The sequence below is a fragment of the Vicugna pacos genome, chromosome 17 (assembly GCF_048564905.1).
Source record: "Vicugna pacos chromosome 17, VicPac4, whole genome shotgun sequence".
Classification (NCBI taxonomy): Eukaryota; Metazoa; Chordata; class Mammalia; order Artiodactyla; family Camelidae; genus Vicugna; species Vicugna pacos.
Window position 1 is genome coordinate 47,386,813 of NC_133003.1, and position 19,746 is coordinate 47,406,558.

Sequence of the window (19,746 nt, forward strand, 5' to 3'; positions counted from 1 at the left end):
ACCTACCAGGCTACTTCAACCTGAAAAATATCTTGAAAATTTTGTAGGAGTTAGTTTTCTCCCACACATACTTAACCAAGGAACAGTCTCCTGATTTCCAGTCCCCAGAGCTGCAGCTAAAATAGAATTGGGTAAAATGGTTTTATTTCCAGAGGGAGGTGTTTGAGCCAATGAAAGACATGAGTGCAGAAACCATTACAAGCCCTGCTGGCTTGCAGTTTGCAGTTCTCTTTTAATGTAAATTCAAATATTTCACAACAATTATATCAAGTTCTAGTAATCCTGGATGAGCTCCAACAGTGTTTTGGACCTCTGGCTAAGACTTAACCCTTCCAAAGCTTTACTATTTGTTTTCCTTTTTCTCTTCTTCTATGTCCATCTGGGAACTAAGAAGAAAGACTGAGAGAAAATAGACAAAAGCTCAGCTTTGCTTACTCCACCAATTCCCATGATCTGCAGGCAGTGGGGATCCTTACTAAGTCGGCAGATTCCTTATCGCCCCTAACGGCAGGTCATAGCCTGCTTCAGATACCAGATGAAACCATGAAAACCTTTGTCCCAGAGACCTTGTTGAAGAATCAAGGACATTTTCTCTAATGGAATCCTTGTTAAGTGATGCTAATATTTGAGTGAAGGAGACTCTTAATTATTACCCTGGAGGTATTTGGAACTTTGTAACTCTTGGGATTTCTGTTTATGTATCCCCTAATGACTCCTCCAAGAGTGCAATAATTGATGTTAAAAAGATTTTATGTATTTTATTAATCTGCAAGAATAATGATTATAGTAAAAGAAACACAATAACTTTAAGTAGGTCTTAGTTTTAGTTCATCATCCTGCCTTATCCTTTTCTCTAGCTGTAAATCAGGTGGAATTATAGATTCTACCCTCAAACCTTACAAGTTTTTCAGCTTTCTTCAGAAGAACATCGCTTCTTCATTACCCTGTGCGTTTGTCTTTCCCATCCTCTTCCCTAGAATAGACTTTCCTTTTTTTCTTTGCTAAGAGAAATCTGCCTCCCATCCTCCAGTTAGCTTTGATGCCTCTTGATCATGTCTTCTTCAAACTTCCAGTTTCTTGTAGTTGTTCTCTCCTCAGTGACCCCTCTGTATCTGATTTAGACCAGTTGCCCCCATCAAAGTGGTTTCCAGGGAAAGAGACTAGTAATTCTTTGGAAGAAAAGGATTATGGACCAAATATACTGTGTAAAAGCCACGTATTTTCTATACCCCGCCATATGGTGAGTAACAATGCATGAATGTCCTCTTGGAGCTAATTACGCATTCTTCAAATAATTTTTGGGTGCTGACAGGCATGTCAAACTCAAGTTAATTTGAAATAGTGACTATATAGTTGCCCGAGACACAGTTACACATTAGCCACATAACTTACCTGTCTTCTTCCCTGCTGAGAGAGCCCAGATTATTTTTCTGGCAACAGGAAACCCATCCCTAGGGGTTGAATCATAAGTCAATCATGACAATCAGTGTTTGAAGTAGGGATGATAATATGACATGGTTCTGGCCAATGACCTAGGAGGAAAATATGATGAGGAGGGGGAACATTTCAAAAAAATTTTTAAAAACCAACTCCTTGACCAAAAGTCAAATAGATAAGAGAAAGCCTTTGTTCAGCCCTCCCTTCCTTCTTTTAACAATGTCACATGAAGCATGATGCCTAGTGCACTGGGAACTGCCTCATGACCCTGAGACAAAGGTTAAGAGAACTTTAGTAGAAAAATACAATCCCTTAGCGTAGTTGAGACACTTAACTAATCTGCAAACCAGCTACATGCAGACTTACTTTGTGGTTTTATTATCTAAGTCACTATTCATTGAGTAATACATTACTTAGAGCTAAAAGTATTCTCACTTGTGATTTTCAAAAGCTGAAATCACTCCAACATTTTATAGAAACCTACAGTGTACATGATGTGATCTGATAAGATACGTAACGTAAAACTTGGACGAGATTTCTTTCCTCAGGGAGTCTGGTAGCAAACAAACAGCAGTCATGTAAAAATAGGGTGGAAGCTGAGTCACGAACAGCAAAGTGGGATGAGGAACAAGAGAGGACTCGGCTTAGCTGGAGGGAACCAGGGGAAAGTCCCTGAAGCTGTTTGCGTGTAATCAATCTGGGTCTTGAAGAAGTACTAGAATTTAAATTAGCAAAGATAGGAAGCATGTATTTCAGGCCTATACATAAGCCTCGATGTAAATAAGAAAAGACCACAGAGACGTAAATACGTTCATTTTGTTGAATGATCTGATATATATGATTACAGTTTTACTTTGGAATAACTTGGATGTTGTGCATGTGTGCATGCGTGCGTGTGTGTGCGCACTTTAAGACGTTTTAGAAGGTTTAAACTGCTAATTTATACTTACATCAAATTTTATTTTCTACCATATCTATGATACCACCCTAAGTCACTCTCTTATCATTCTCTTATTTAACTCATTTCTTTTTTTTCTCTTTTCTTTTTAAATGTAGGTACTGGGCATTGAACCCAAGAGTTCGTGCATGCTAAACATGCCCTCTACCACTGAGCCATACCCCCTTTTGTTTTCTTTATGGTATATATCTATGGTATATATCTTTATGGTATATATGTGTGTGTGTGTGTATGTATATATACACAGATACATATGTGTAAGAGTGTGTGTGTGTACATATATATTTATATATTAGATTGTCAGTCCTCTAAAACTGGTTTATCTCTTTAATTATTATGTCTATAGTTCCTAAATTTTACAGATTAAAAAGTAACTGGTCATGTGCTACTAGAGTAGTATTGTGTTATCTGAATCAAATAATAGGAAATTATTTACTGTGCAGAAACCTTAGTTATCTTTTTTGTATTAACAAAGGGTCAGAAATGCTTGTTCATCTGGAATCTGAGCCTTACAAAAGCTAAGATAAACAGCGTAGTTCTCCTTTTTATAAGGGAAAAAAAGTAAATAAGAAATTTTTGTCAAGTAAGCCTCTTTCAGGGAATCAAAGGATAAGCACAGATTTAACTCCACCTTCTGGAACATCTACATCTGTAGTCTCGTACGATGAGAATTAATGTGCCTGCAGCCCTGCCAGACCCTGAAAGTGGCTTCTGAATCATTAAGCAGAGCTTGCATCAGGTTCAGGAATGTCTCTAAGTGCACTTTGTCGTGCTCTTACTTTTTGAAAACTGGGCTTCACGTAGAATATAGCACAGAGCCGACCACAGTATTCAAGTAACATAACGCCGCATTTCCATCCATCCCAAATAATCAAGGTTTTTTTTTTAATATAACGTACATCCTGAATAATCACGATATTCACAATGGTTCTAGGGGTGAAATAAGTTTGGATTTAATTTTATTCTTTTTTGAAAAAGACTTCCTTCACTGGAAGGATTTCCTGGCTGCGTCCGTGTAGAGGACTGAGCCTTTTGGCAGTTGTCACTACGCTTTCTTCTGAGGGACCAGATGACGGAAGGTGGATGGGAAACACGCAGAGGTTCAGTAATTGGAAACGATTGGCAGGTAGAAAGGACAATAGGTGAGGTATAGAGAGGCCACGGGACGTTAAAAATATCTCATTTTATTTTCACTCTGTGACCACGTTGTTATGAGCGTAGTTGTCCTTTTGCACTGACAAACCTGTAGCCCAGTAGTTCTCAACCATGGTGATTTTGAACTGCCTCCCCACTCCCTAACACACACACACACACACGCACATACGGGGATACTTTGCTTTGTCTGCAGTTATTTTGATTGTGACATCTGTAGGCTATACTCCTGGCATTTAGTGACAGAGGTCAGGGATGCTTCTAAACATCCTGCACTGCACAGGATGGCCCGTCTCCCCACCACACAAAGAATGACCTGACCCCAGGTGTCGGTGGTCCCAAGGTTGAGAGACCCTGGTCTACAGAGATTTGGCATTTATATTGCTAGCGAAACACAAACCAAACCTCTAGGTCTGAGACTGTGGCCTTTGGGGCCTGAAAGAGATCTAAGATCACTTCTAATGTGTTAAGAAATGTTAAATCAAACACTTACTTTGGTTACTTTTTTGTGTCTTAACATATAGCTGTTTACAGGGATTCTGGGCAGAGATAATTCATGAACATGTAGGATTAGGAAGGACTGTGAAAAGTTATGAACATGACTTTCCCCCTTTTCTTCTCTCCATTTGCTTGGTAAAGTGTATGCAGGTGAGTTCTGTGGTGCCCTGTTGGGAGGGAAATTTTGCTTTGTACATTTTTTTAAATTGAGGTACAGTCATGTACATTGTCATTTTATGATATAGAAATATGGGTAGAGGTATTTCTCCAATCTACAGAAGACCTCAGAAAGCCTATTTACATGCTACACATGCATTTGCAACCCCTCACCCACTTATAACCAGGCTGCCTATCTATGCAAACAACACTGGGCTGAATAGCACTGTGTGTGACTATGGTGCATACAATTTCATTTTGTGAATATTCCATCTTTGCCCTGTGGTGTGGCTTGGGCTCATATGATTAACCTCATTTTGGGGGTAGAGAATAATCTTGTCTAGCTTTTTTTTGTGGGGGGAGAGGTAATTAGGTTTACTTACTTAGTTTTTTTAGAGGAGGTACTGGGGATTGAACCCAGGACCTTGTGTATACTAATCATGCTCTCTGCCACTTGAGCTGTACCCTTCCCACTTGTCTAGCTTGACAGCAGGTACGTGTATTGCTGTTTTGGCTGCTATAGACCACCTGAAAATTATAGCTTTCTCCTGATTTTCTATGTTTCATAAGAAAACAGGAGAGACAAGTTCTATCTCCAGCCCTGTTTCTAACATTTTCCAATAGGGAGTTGTATAAGATATTTAGGTTTCCCTTCCTTCCCCCGACATAACCATCATCATTATCTTCACTGTCATCATTGTCAGTAACCACACCCTTATATCGTTTCCTTTCAGACATTTCAGTAAGAAACACCTTTTTTTTGGTCTGTGAATTCTGACCATGCCTTGATATCACATCTTGCTTGTTTCCCTTGGTCTAGATCAGGTCATGTGATTCCCCTTGCATCAGTCATGTAGCTAAAGGAATCCTATGTCCTGAGTGGACAACTTGTGTCTGTATCTGCAGTACCGTCATCTCTAAACTACAGGAGCTCAGGATGAGGAAGGCAAAACAGTGAATATTCACGAAAATAATATGTGTATCTATTATAGGTTGTTGCAAAAATTCATGAGATTATATGTATAGAGTATTGCCTGTCCAAAAGCCCAGTATATATAGATATTTAATCAAATAATAATAATAAAAAATAACAGATAACATTATTTGAAATATGTACTAGACACATTTGACTTGCAGTCTACACATAAAAGGTCTTGGTTTTAAGGAAACGATTACTTCCACTTAATAGAATGTGGAAGGCATTTGGTGTTATGCAATTAAAGAAATGAAAGGCAAAGGAAAAAGATTTGCAACCATTGATGATAATCTTTGTGGTGAGTAATTTAAAGTTGAGTGAAATTCCAGACTTTAAACTAATTCAGAATTAATAGTCATTCTTTAGTACTTTGAAATAAATAAATACTATCAAAAATCAGAACTGAAGCACAACCAGCCTATTATGAGCAGAGATGTTACCTAGGGAAGAGACATATATAAATCTTAGAGAATGATGCTTCAAAGAATAAGCCTGAAAGGGTTATTTGACCATTTTTCCTTTTTTGAGGGATCCATATCAATAAAGCTTAATAAGAACTAAGAGTGAAACTACTGCTAACTGTGAACTTAATAATGCCCCACTGGGAGTTCATTAATATCTCAACAGGTACACTGAAGCATTATCTTAATTGCTCATGATACTTCCAGAAATTGCCTTTTACAAGTTTTGTGGCAACTGCCCTCTGGAATGAGTGTTAGTACATTTTGTATTGCCTTTCTTAGCTGTGCGAATTCCCTGGGAATATGGGACTGCAAACCTCATTTAGCTTTCCAAAAATAAGAAGTTCCCAGGTGACTGACTTTGTTATAGGCACTGCTCTTATGATTTAAAGAGGAAGAAGCTCAAAATGCATGAAACCATTTTCAGATCTTTCCTTTTTTTACATAATTGAAATGGTTCCTTCATTTTTATGAATATTTAGGTATTTATCTTTGATGACAATTGAGTTTGTGTTGAAATAGTGGTAGCAATTTGGATTTTTAAAATATTTGTAATAATGTAATCTCGTCCACATCTGGCCTTGGGTCTTCAGTTATTTTGACAGATGTTGACACTAAGATGATGCTTAAAGGGGTGTATTTCTAAGCTTATGGGATTCCTTTGCCTTTACAGAGATTACGGGATGAAATTAAATTTAAAAGGGTTCTATCTTGTCGACATTTGGAAGGTGAAAATACTTCACATATGATAATATTTGATTTTGCATGTATTAGAAGTGACATAACATTGCTTTTTCTAGATGTGTTTAATATATTCCTTCTCAATTTTTTTCTTTTTCTCTTTTGAACTGATAATGGCAATGTTAACAAAAAGTAAAGGCATTTAACTAGAACTGAGAATCTTGGACCCCAAACACTAATTTCTTCCTGCATCTGATAGCCAGGGTGGTGCCAGAAGGAAGAAATACTAAGGAGACAACAGGGCAGAATCACCCTGTTTAAAATGATAAACCCTAGTATGTCTTGCAGAGTTAGACAGACTCTGAGTACTGTGGTATCTGTTGCTTGGAGTTGTCAAGTCTTAGGCCTAAGAGAAAAGAAACCAGAGTGAACGGCCCCCTAAATGACTCCCTAAGTCTCTTTACCTTTGAACCCCCATCCATTGTCAGTTTGTCCTATATTCCAATGATGAAGAAAGAAATCCCTGGAGAAAATGTGTCAGGGAAAAGAAAGAGTGAGAAAAGTGTTTGCTCCTGTGCCCGGGGCAGATACAACTCCCAAATGATGTGGGTCCTTCTGGCCCCACCAACTGTGCATGAAGGACTCTGTTCCCTTAGGATTAGTCCATTCATTACTTTACTGGCTTACTCTTTCATTCACTGAATCATGATCAGGTTTGTATCCTATACCCAGTATATTGCTTACCAGTGATGATAAAATGTTGAACAAGGTCCTTGCCTTCCATGAGGGCAAGTACTGTCTAAGAAAGTTGCGAACAATAAACATAATTAAGCAGATAATTTTTTAAATGAGAGTTGTGACATTTGTTACCAAAGAGAATTAGTGCTCCAGAACTCATCAGTTGTCCTTCCTGTAACTCTTACTTTCTAGGGCAAACACTGGAAAGGTCAGGAGACAGCCTTGAGCGCCTCACAGTGATTGGTGTGTGCCACTAAATAACTAGATAGAATGTAACTTGATTCTTTCAGTCCACCTAAAAAATTCAGTCACCACAATCACTTGTACTGGTGAGATATGAATATTGATGACTTGAAAGTTTTTACAGAGTATAAGAGATGTAAATTATTTAAATGTCTATTTTAACTATTCTTGAAATTAATTTTCCCCTAACCTGTTTTTCTTAGATTTACAGAAATTCTTAGATATGCATAAATATTTTAAAAGTTAAATTACAGTGAATTGGGCTTTTCTTTTCTGTTTTAAGAATAATATATGGGTTTGGGAAATGTCACATCTGGTGACTTGAAGAATGATGGTTTTTATTGCTTTTTACTGTTTGCTTTTCAGTGTTTGAAAAGGGTCAGGAAAGTTGACTTCTGCATAAATTTTAAATGATAATTTTGGGGTGTGAGACCTGCTTTGTCTCAAAAATCTTGATTACTTGAAGCTAGTTTTCTATCTTGTGATTAGTGTTACCTGACTCATGTCTTGGGAGAAATAATTGGAGAAACTGAGAAGATCTTTGAAAAAGAGACTTGGTGGAGGGAAATAATTTTTCAACTATTTGAAGACACATGTGTACTGTACGTTCTAGCTAAGACTACATTTAGGAAAAATAATTCTTCATTTGATCATGAGTTTTTCAAGAGTAAATACTAGTTGGTTTTAAATGCTCACTGTTGAGAAATAGGAAAAAGGAAAGTTATTTTCAGCATTTTCATTCTTATTTTCCTGGAAGATCTAGCTGATGTAATTAGAAAAGAAAACTAAATGATTTCTTGTAATATGACTTAATTACCTGGAAATCCCAATTAAAAAAACCCAAGGTAATTAGAACTAATAATTTTAATAAGGGTGTAAGTCATAAAGTAAACATACAAAAATTAATAAATTCATATATGCCAGCAATGAATAGAAAACAAAATGAAAATTTTATATCATTCATAATTCAATAAAAATAACAATTACCTAGAAAGAAAGTTAATAATGTGCAAGTCTGACATGGAGAAAATTATAAAATTTTACTAAGAGAAAAGGATGAACAATGAAATAGATTAAAAATAGGTATTTTCCCATAGGGAAAAATAAAATATTATAAATGTATTCCAAATTAATTTATAAATATAATGTAATTTTCATCAAAATTTTAATAGAAACTTGTGAACTTGAAAATATTGTATGAAAGTTCAGCTAGAAAATTAAATGTGTGATTATCCATGGTAATTTTTGAAAGAACAGTTATGAAGTGAGAATATATTCCATGTATTATAGCTCTAAAATAATCTAAGTTTATCTGAGCTAAATAGTAAAGCACTGTCCCAAGATTCAGAAAACAGAGAAGTGGAATAGTGGAGAATACACCCCAAAGACCCAAAGGTATTTAAAAATTTAATATATGACAAGATACGGTCTTTGCTGTCAGTGGTGAATGAGTAATTAGTGCATGGTGCTGCAGCAAGTAGTTAACTATTTGAGATAAAACGTATAGATTGCTGGTCTACATTACATAACAGTAGCCAGTAATTTTCACACAGGGACATATTTAATTGTAAATCTCAAATATTTGACATTTTGGTTTGGGGGGTGGGCTTGAACAATATTCTAAGAACATACTCATTATGTCTACAGAGACTTGAATTAGTGCTGAAGATTTTTTTTCTTCTAATGGTAGGAAAAACTTGAAAAATGCTTGATCATTTAACAATAAAGGTTAGATTTAGCTTAGGAGTAGTTTAGCAGAATATTATGCTACCGGAAAGAAAGAGAGAGAAAAATGAAAGGTGGAGGAAGGGGGGAAGGGAAAGGAAGATGAGATTAAGATTCAGGTTTCCATAATTAAAAATACATATGTACATACCACATGACACACACAAAAATGATAGAGATTTAACAGAATGTTGACAGGAATTAAGGCTTTAAAGTTATTTTCTTGTCTCTGTTTCTCTTTTTCATAAATGATATATGTATTGTTAATTTTATAAGAAAAATTACAAACTCAAACACAGTAGATTATAGATGTCTTTAACCCTATTTGATATACATCATTATCCAAACCATTTTTGTGTGATTTTTATAAAGAATAATAACAAATTTTTATAAAGGATCAAGAATAACAAAATATGATGAAATGAAGGTTTAGACTTACAATAAAGATGTTTTGGGTTTTTTAATTGGAAAAAGGAGATGGACTATTTATTTTTATACAGCAGAGTTAGGATCATACTAGATTGTCTTCTTCAAAAGATCAGTTCTGCATTTTCAAAGGAGACTGGCAAGAGGGGAGAATTTCAATAGCAGAAAAAGAAAGTATAGCTAGATATCAAGGGCAGTGTGTCAGTTAATCACTAAAAGTGACTAATAATAATTTGGTCAGTTTCAGGCACCAGTTTTAATACCCACTTCAAAATAATTACTATGTAGGCTTAAACATTAGTTTGAAAACAAGTAACTAAACATACAAGATAACAGTGTAATAAGTATACAGCCTGTTCATAGGTTGTGTACATAGGTTCTCCATCTCTTATTGCTAGGAGGGATAGCCTTACACAGTTATATTTTTATCTCAGAAATGAAATCCACTAAGTCTTTCATTCCTTATTCTGGCATCATTGTATGCATAGTATGGAAATGAGTGCCGTTGAATATAGGTTGTGTATAAGCTCCTCAGGAGACATACATGACTTAAGCCAGTTTCTCATTTATAATAGAAGAGATAAACCATGGAAGAGATAAACCACCTACAGCAACCATTTTCAAAGTGTGCATGGTAGTGAGGAAAGAAATCTGTTTCACCAGGATTTTCTTTGCTAAAATGTGGGGCACAGTTTAGAAAATGCATTTGCATTGGAGGTATTTCACACTTGCTATGTTTTACAGCAACGATATAAATACAAATTTGAGTAGAGGACTGGATATATCTTTATTAGTACACCTTCACAGGTAGAAAGGGATTTTGGCAGGGAAGGCATCTGTGCAACAGCATGAGCATTTTCCGTTTCCACAAGTTGAAATTGATGGAAAAATACTGACATGCTTGGCTTCTTTACTTTTATCTCTTGTAAGAAAAGGTATTTCTCTCTCTTCCTCCCTCCCTCCATCTTTTGTCCAAAAGCTTTATTCAGTTAATTTTTCACATAAAATTTATAACCCATGAACTATAAATGAAACATGAGGAACTCAGTCCATTCACATAGTTGTATGAACTTTAATAAGGTGTTTAAGTGTAATGTTTGAACAACAGCCTAAGAATGACCTATAAAATTACTTTCAGTGGCTCAGTAGTCAGTGTTGTGGACAGGAATTGGCCTGGATTCCAGTAATCTATTACTCTTCCTTGTTTTATGCTGATTATTAAAATGTTTTAGTAACAATTTATCAGAGTTTTTAGTTTTAGTAACAAAGTATCAGAGTTAAAGAGTTCAGAAGTTTGCATTGGGCTGTGTCTGGTTTGAGTATTGCTCTCTATCTTACAACTTTGTGACTTGAGGTAAGGTCATATTCCCCTTTCAAGTCTCAATTTCCTCTCTTGTAAAATGATTTAATAATAGTATAGTATCATATTGTATAGTGAAGAATATTTACTGATGGTTAGATAAGGCAATACATATAAAACTTTTACAACATTCTTGGCATGTGATGAAGAGTTAAATAGTAGATACTATCTCTAACGCAATAATGATAGGAATATGTAAACACATTTTCTTAGGATGATGCGGAAAATGTTTTTGCTAATGCGTCAAAAAGAACTTGGAAAGTCAAATGTGGAGAATGGGTAATCATAGTAAGAAAACCCACATTTTTCTCTCCTTTGATTGTCATTAGCCCCATACATTAAGTGCCCATGCTGATCCAGGGATCATGCTAAGCAATGCACATTTGTATTTCCTGCCTCTCAAAACAGTCTTACAGGAATTAATAAGGTAGCCAACTCAATGAGGTAAAATACTCACCAAAGTAAACCTAGTGAACAGAGAAACGTCAGGCTTTGAATTCAGATCTTCTCAATGCCAAATCCCATTTTATTTGGATTGCACCTCACTGCCCCTAGAACTGAGGAGTTCCTCAGATGAAGACCATCAGGAGTCTTGAAGGCTCTCTCACGCTGGCTTTGGACTTTTAGTCAGGGACACATGGCCTGCCCCTAGTGGTCATAGAGCAGAACTGCATCAGGGCTAGGCTGCATGGAAAATAGTGAGTCATCTGAGGGACCACTTGACTTGACTGTAATGGTAACCTAGAAAAACTGGTGAGAAATGAGCTTTACAGAAGTGGTGCCCAGCTTTGAACAATGGAAAGTGGATAAACTTTAGGCAAACTGTCCTGGAAAGAGAATAATAGGTTAATATTGAGTAGAATGTTTAGGGCTCAAAAGAATTCAGAGTGTGGCTTTGATATTTTGGAGCAAAGACTTGGACTGTTGGGCTTTGTCTGAGCAAAGATCAAAACGGGTTTTTAGATCCATGAGAAATCCTTATGATAAAGCAAGGGCAAGTCCTGGAGGGTTTACAACCAGAATTTTGTAGGAGTTGATCACTCTTATGATCAGTGTACCAATCATGGTCTGCTGCATACTCGTGTTAAGAGAAAGCGCTAGGAGGCATTGTGTTGTAAAAGTAACTAGCTCAGAGATCCTGAAATCAGGCCATAAGTCATCATCTTTGAGATCTTCTCAGGTATTTGGGGTCCTGGACAAATTTTTTTTTTTAAGGGCCTGTTTCTATATACATAATTTGATTTAACTGAAGTTAGTCTGTGAGGACTACTCAGGTGTCTAATCTCACATGATCCTAAGAAATAAATACTGTGCCAGCCAAGGGGAGTAATCTGCTTGTTAGGTTTCCCTCTTGGAGCCAGGTTCCTGCTGTAGGAGGATCTATATAGGCACAAATTCTAGAACCCCTTGAAACATCTGAGTAACCCATGGGAAATAGAGAGTTCTCTAAAAGAAAAAAGGGGGGGGGGCAGATTAGAGGTCCATGTGGCTTTACCCAGACTGTCAACCCTCTCTCAGAATCCAAATGGAAACTTAGATAATTTTGAGAAAGGCCCTCTGAAGTACAGGAACCACTGAAGCGATGGCATTGGGTCAAGGAACCCCCTTGCCTGGGTCTAAGGATGCTACTGAGCTGCGTTCATTCATTGAGCTTGTTAATGGGAAGAAGAAAGTAAATAGTGCATCTAGCTTGCTTAGATATGTCCTCACAGGTGATCAGCACTCAATCAGTGTTAGACAGTAATGACATCCACCGATATTCATAAGATGTATCAACTAAGACGATCTCTGTGCACACTCCAGTTAGGCTTTTTGTGTCTTTTGTTTCTATCAGTTTATGAGAAGTAAAGCATGGTTCACAATGTTAACCAGAATGGTTCTAATTTTTTTTTCTCCTCACCACCATGACCTTTGTAATTCTCATCCCATCCTCATTCTTTTTTCCAAGAAGAGAAAATAAAATGCTAAGGCACAAGAGTAGATGCTTTTTGTGCCATTAGGAAGTGGTTGGTTGCATTTAGGTGGTCTACTATTCCATGTGGTGTTTGGCAAAGCACGCTTCCTCTCTGGAGCTCAGGCTCTGTGTTTAAATTGTCGTAAGTATAAATGAATCTCTCACATCCTGATGGTGTGCTCTCATGCAGTGCTTTCTTGTCTTTTCAGATCCCCCAGATTAGTTATGCATCAACGGCACCCGAGTTAAGTGATGACCGGCGCTATGACTTCTTCTCTCGTGTGGTCCCACCCGATTCCTTCCAAGCCCAGGCCATGGTAGACATTGTAAAGGCTCTAGGTTGGAATTACGTGTCTACTCTCGCCTCTGAAGGAAGTTATGGAGAGAAAGGTGTGGAATCCTTCACGCAGATTTCCAAAGAGGCAGGTAGGAAGAGATTACAATGATCAAGATGACCCTCTTCCAATGTCTTCAGTTTGTAGATTTCTTTCAATCTTTATTGAGCAAACGTTATTGCTAATCACTCAATCCCTACTCTCACATTCCCCACTGCCTATGAAGTAAATCTGTAAAATCTTCATCCACAACACTTTGTTGTTTTTGAAAAGAATGTCTTCAAAACAATGAAACTGAAGTCCCTTAAAGTATTACTAGAAGAAATAGAAAAGAAAATGTGTACTGAAACTGTATCTTACTACTGTGTCATGAATAATAGTGTGGATACAGCCGGTATATGGAAACCTGAGCATGTATGGCTAAATGTGCCTCTTCGTGCATGCCTTTCCTTCTGCCCCTCTCCACAATGGGGAGAATTGTTTAAATTGCAAGAACCCAATCATAGTGACACTTTGCTTTGAAGGCAAATGACAGTGAGGGTTCTGAACGACTTGGCCAAAACAAAATTAAATCAATTATCCAGGCAGTAGAACATATTTAGACAAATAGTCTTTGAAACTAGATTCTCTTGAGAAAGAGGGTTCTATTTGGTACCATTTAGAGAAGATTCTTTTATGTTTGTTTATTTAGCTCAAAATGGAGGTTTAAATGTTTGGCCAGCTGGCTTCCATTGGGCAGATTTTGAAAAATGAGACAAACCCTTCAAACTTAGGAATCCTGACAATAAATATGCTGGTTTCCCCATATGGAAATATTGGATCTTGTAAACATATTTTTTAAAAAAAAGCATGCTTGTGTATTCCTAAAAAGTTCTTATGCTAAAGTTGGGTCCTCAGTTTTGGTGGTAAGAATATTATCCAAAGTATCATTGACTGGAGTAGTTAACTAACCCTAAAGCAAACAAGTAAGCCAGGTAATAGAAATATAGGTTTGTTTCATGTGGAAAGTTGTCATAAATCCTGAAGACATGGCTTTGAATATTTGATGGTCAGACGACAGATAGACTCAGTTGTATAAATGCCCCAGTTTATAGATGGCATGTCTGCATGTGGCTACTGAAAGGAAGGAGCTGGACTTGCTTATGAATCTTGTGTTTTTAACTCAGTGCCTCATCATTGATTCTAATTTCAAAAATTCACTGGAGAGCTGAGTCATACTCTTCCTTGTGACTGAAATACTCTCACCTTTGACTGCGTAGCTCCTAGTCACTGATAGGTCTCCCCCGGAACACCATTTCTACCTTCAGACAAACACATTCACAGAGCATCCTTAATTCTGCCTGCTTGGTCTTGTGTTTCTAGCGTCTTCTCCCACAATACTGATCACATGTTAGCACAGTTTGTTGTTGTCATTTCCTGTCCGGTCCCCTAGACTCTAAGAGAGATCATGTCTGAGTCACTGCTGTAGTCTCAGCTGCTGTGTTTCTAAGGAAAACATTTCTGGTGTAATTCAGTGAGAAACTTACAGATTAGGAAATAAATCTTAACTCTGGCCTTGTGTCTTGTATGCTGTGATTTATAGGACTCGTTAACATCCAAATTCATGGATCTGTAAAGAAAAACTCATCATTTTTGATAATGTGTTTTTATGTCTCTTTGTTTTTTTGACTTCTGCTCTGACCAAAATAATGTTAGAGGCCGACTTAGGAACATATCTAAAATATGGGCATAATAGCCAAGATGAAGAGAAAATAGAAGTAAAATAGTAAGATAAAGCTCAGAAATAAAGTTTGAATACCATCTTGTTCTACATAATTACTGTAAGTGGATCTCAAATTTAATACTGAACTTTGTTCTAGACAAAGAAAAGGGCACTACCCACTTTGTTACAAAATGTACAGTGTTCATAAGGTCAGAATTATGTTGATTGTTCAGTAAAGGACAGAATCAAGACAAATATTTGCGTTTATAAAAGACTATATTTTATAGACAGGTCAGTGGTAAGTTTCATGTTTTTTTATTCCTGGTGTCACTTGGTGAAAGCTTAAGTTGTAAGAGTCTACTGTATAATGACTCTTCAAAGAGGAGAAGCCCTTGTAATATTGTCTGAACATCCTGGTTCATAATTTTATCTAATCATACATTGAAATGCTCAAAAAGAAAATTATGTTATTGGCAGCCATTATTTATTTTTTTTATTAAAGTACAATCAGCTACAATGTGTTGATTTCTGGTGTACAGCACAATGTCCCAGTCATATATATACATATATATATTCATTTTCATATTCTTTTTCATTAAAGGTTATTGTAAGATATTGAACATAGTTCCCTATGCTATACAGAAGATTTTTAAAAATTTGTTTTTAATATATAGTGGCTAACATTTGCAAATCTCAAACTCCCCAATTTTTCCCTTCCCACCCCATTTCCCCAGTAGCCATGAGATTGTTTACTATGTCTGAGAATCTGTTTCTGTTTTGTAGATGAGCTCATAGTGTCTTTTTTTTTCTTTTTTTTAAATATATGAATGATATCACATGATATTTTTATTTCTCTTGCTGGCTTATTTCACTTAGAATGATGATCTCTAGGTCCATCCATGTTGCTGCAAATGGCATTATTTTATTCTTTTTATGGCTGAGTTGTATTCCATTGTATAAATATACCACAACTTCTTTATCCAGTCATCTATCAACAGACATTTAGGTTGCTTCTGTGTTTTGGCTATTGTATATAGTGCTTCTATGAACATTGGGGTGCATGTATCTTTTCAAACCAGAGTTCCCTCTGGATATATATCCAGAAGTGGGATTGCTGGGTCTTTTTTTGTTTCTTGAGGAATCTCCATACTGTTTTCCATAATGGCTGCACCAAACTACATTTCCACCAGCAGTGAAAAAGGGTTCCCCTTTCTCCACAGCCTTTCCAGTATTTATCATTTGTGGACTTTTGAATGATGGCCATTTGGACTAGTGTGAGGTGATACCTCATTGTGGTTTTGATTTTGGCAGCCATTTTGGATGAAATCCTTCAATCTGAAAGCCTTTGAGTTTAAGAATGAGAGTAACTAAAAAGTCAGCTGTAGAAATGCAAGAAAAAGCATTGAGAATTCAGGTGAAGTCTTACAGATCAGTCCTTCTTCTCCTATAAGTAATATGATAGTTTGACATGTATGTATAATAAATTTCATTGGAATTGTATGTGCAATTAATTTAAGTGAATTCACTTGTGTGCTTAATAAACACTCCTATGTCCAACTCCCTACCCACCAAAAAAGAGGAAATAAAGAAAAGGAGGGGAAATTATAATTAAAAAGATGTGTGGTAAGTCTACTCACTCAGTGTGTGTATTACTTAGAAAAAACTCAAGATACATGGTTTCCTGAGAGGAAACATGATTCCATCATTTCTTCAGTGAATGTCAGTTCTGTGGGCCGCTCGCATTGTGAGCATCTTGCTAGCCCAAAGGTAACTCCAGTATATAGAATAGTATGAATTCATATTCCATGAACTCTGAGTAGAATCCAACTACCTCCTCTGATGTTCAGTCAAAGAAACAGCAGTATATTCTAACTAAGAATAAAGGCAAAATAATTTAAAAACTTTGCCCCAGTGGATATTTGGGGAAGTATACATACTTAGGGAATTTTAGGGAACTTTCAAGGGTAATCTTCAGTGTTCACTTTTTCCTTTGCCTGTTGATTCTAGAACCTTACTCTCAACAAAAGGTACAAGCCCATGTGTACGTGTAGGAGAGGCAGTGTGGCATGTGGATAAGCAAGGACTATGGTATCAGAGACCTGGATTTGAATAATGGGCCCCATCACTTCTATGCTGTAAAACTTTTGACTTGTGATTTAACTTTTCAAGCCTCAGATTCCTCATGTAGAGAATGAGGGTAGGGATGATCAGGTGGGTAGAATAAATAAGATCATGTTTGGGGAACACGTCACACCCAGTGATGCCTGATTATCAGTGGTGCACATAGTTTCCTATAAATGAGTAGAATTGTTGCTTGAGTTTGAAAAGTTTGAAAATAACTAGAGTGATAGATAACATTTTCTTTTAGTTAAAACTCAAAGGTTATTTATATGTATAAATAAATATATATATATATATATTTTATATACCTATAACTATATAAGATGCAATGCAAATAACAGCTGAGTTACTATTCTTACTAGTATGTTTCCATCATATAAGAAGCATAACAAGAAAAAGAAGTGAGCTATTCAAGTTGTCCTATGTATGTGGGGGTGGGGTTGTGTATGTGTGTATATGAGAGAGAGACAGCAAGCAAATATAAACTCAAAGTCCTGGCAGACTCCAAGGACTTCCTTCCATTCTTTCTAAAGAGTTTGAAGATTGAGATTCTTCTTTATAAATATTTATAAGAGCTTCACTCTTTTGAAATGCTTTAGTTCCAGATTTTAGGTTTAAGTCCTGAAGCACAGGCTGCTTCTAAAACTGGAGCCTGAAGTATCTCCATGCACACAATCTGAACAGGGGGTGAACTCTCTTTTGTCAGACTCCAGTAGAACAAATGAATACAGTAATGTCAGAAAAAGAAGCCATCCTTCAACAGGAGGCCACCTAATTTGTCTGGGACATGTAAGCTTACATACACTTTCTCTAAGCTGTCAGAGGAAACCTCAGTAATTCTCTTCTCATGTATAGTCCTGGGAGCTTTAAATATGCATGGACTCTGCTCCTGGTTGAACTTTCAGAATTGTAACATGATTTCCTCAGATGATGAGATTTTTTGTAAAACAGTTATATTTGCATAAATTGCCCTGTTTATCTGAATGGATGCACATGCGACATCAACAAAAGCAATTTATTGGTTAATATCACAGAGAATAAGAGAATATTCACTTCCAACATGTTTTACAATTCAGGTCAACATAATAAACTAAACAGAATAAATTAGACATAAAGACTCCTTTTTCTAAGTGAGGGTCAGAGTAAATGCTTATGATAGCATAGGGCAGTAATACATTATAGATCTTTTGAATCAAGGATTATAAGAGTAAGGACATCATATATATCTCTTCTGGTTTGCCAGACAGTTTTCAAGGGAATCCCATGACAACTGCTTCGCAACGTGACACCAATAGTCATGATTTGTTTCTGCCACAGTATCATGAGACATGTCAACTTTTCAAAACCAGAATGTTTGAACCATCTTTTGGTATTTCATGCCAGTCACTTAGCACAGTTCTTTAAATTGGTCTTATAAAGTAATTATCATTATTAGGTAAGCTCTAGAACTTCTGTTTATTTAATACTTTGTCTTGACCTAGAAAGTTGTTTCCTAGAATAAGTAGGTGAATGTTGAATTGACTATTAGTAACTAGTATTCAGCCCTCAGTGGTTTTAGACCTCAGCAGCTGGTTGGATTTGTTCATTGTGGGATTCTGTTCTCACTGTAGGGTTCTTTGCTTCTCTGTCCTTCACATGTGCAGTATTCTCTTTCATTGGATGTGTTGTCAATCTTCCTCACCTTACTGTTAACTTCTGTAAGGTCAAGGACTTTGCCTGGTGACACTACCATCTAGCCTAATTTTTGGTATATAGAAGACATTCAATAAATATTTGTTAAGGTAAAGAGGAAAGGAAGGGATAATTGTATTTCACCCTTTGCCTTTTAGGAAAAAAAAGGCATGCTGATGAAGCCCTTATGACATGTAATTTTTATGGTATATAATTTTGTGTCTTGTGGGTCACAAAAAATTATATCCTATATCTGTTTGCTCCAGTTTGTCCCAGTTGCCCTGACCCTGAATGTCCTCTGCCCTTCCCTCTTACAGTTCCCAAGTGAAACTTAACAGCAGTGTGATGTCACAAGGCTGTAAGTCCCACTACCACCATCTATGTTTCTATGAGGATTTTCTTCAATTTATTTCAATTATTTATTCCATTATTTATTTATTCGATTGTATTCAATTATTTGAGAGTTTTCCAAGTTTTTAATTTATCTGTATCATGGTGAATATAGAATACTCTGAGACATTTTAATATCTGATTGTAGTATTTCCTTAATGAGCTGTTCAGTAGTCTTAGGTTAAATACAGGTGTTGAGTGAGAACTTAATTTCAGAACAAAAAATTGCAAGAAGTCTCATAAAATCATTTATTTTCAGTTGTGCTTAAAACTAAACCGTAAGTTTCTCAAGAAGAGGCTTTATGTTTTATTTTTGGGGACCCTCTATGGTTAACACAGCATTTCAGATCTTAACCCATCCCTGATTTGTTAACGTATCTTGAATATGTTCCCTTATCCCCATTAGTGTTACGGTTACTTTAGTTCCAGGCCCTATTTTATTTACCTTGATTTATAACTACAGTTATTCATGCCTCCAGATAACCCTTCCAGTACCCATTTCTCTGTGATGATAATCTTTCTGAAATACAAATAAAGCCATTTCATTATCTGTTCCTGGCTTCCCTGACCCCAGAGGATTAAGTAAAAGATGTCTAGCTTGGAAAGTAAGTCTTCTCTGATCTGGTGTTTGATTTAATCACCAGTTCACTTCATACTATCCCTATCATCTTTAATTCCCACCTCAAGCCTCCATACATACACTCCTTGCCCCACCACATCCAACCTCCTGTGAGTATCAGAATATTCTGTCTTTGTAAATGC

General features: G+C 36.4%; 1 protein-coding gene across 5 annotated transcripts in view; it reads left to right on the plus strand.

The window, feature by feature from the left end:
* The window catches only part of GRM7 (glutamate metabotropic receptor 7), an 893,798-nt gene that overhangs the window by 357,290 nt on the left and 516,762 nt on the right, over positions 1 to 19,746 (plus strand). For all 5 annotated transcript variants that reach the window (XR_012060766.1, XR_012060764.1, XR_012060765.1 and 2 more), the window contains exon 2: positions 12,975 to 13,191. Coding sequence is in view for 2 of the 5 variants with exons in the window: in XM_006206843.4 (XP_006206905.1) it covers positions 12,975 to 13,191 (217 nt within the window). In the remaining 3 variants the exon portion in view is untranslated. The remainder of the gene's footprint in view (positions 1 to 12,974; positions 13,192 to 19,746) is intronic.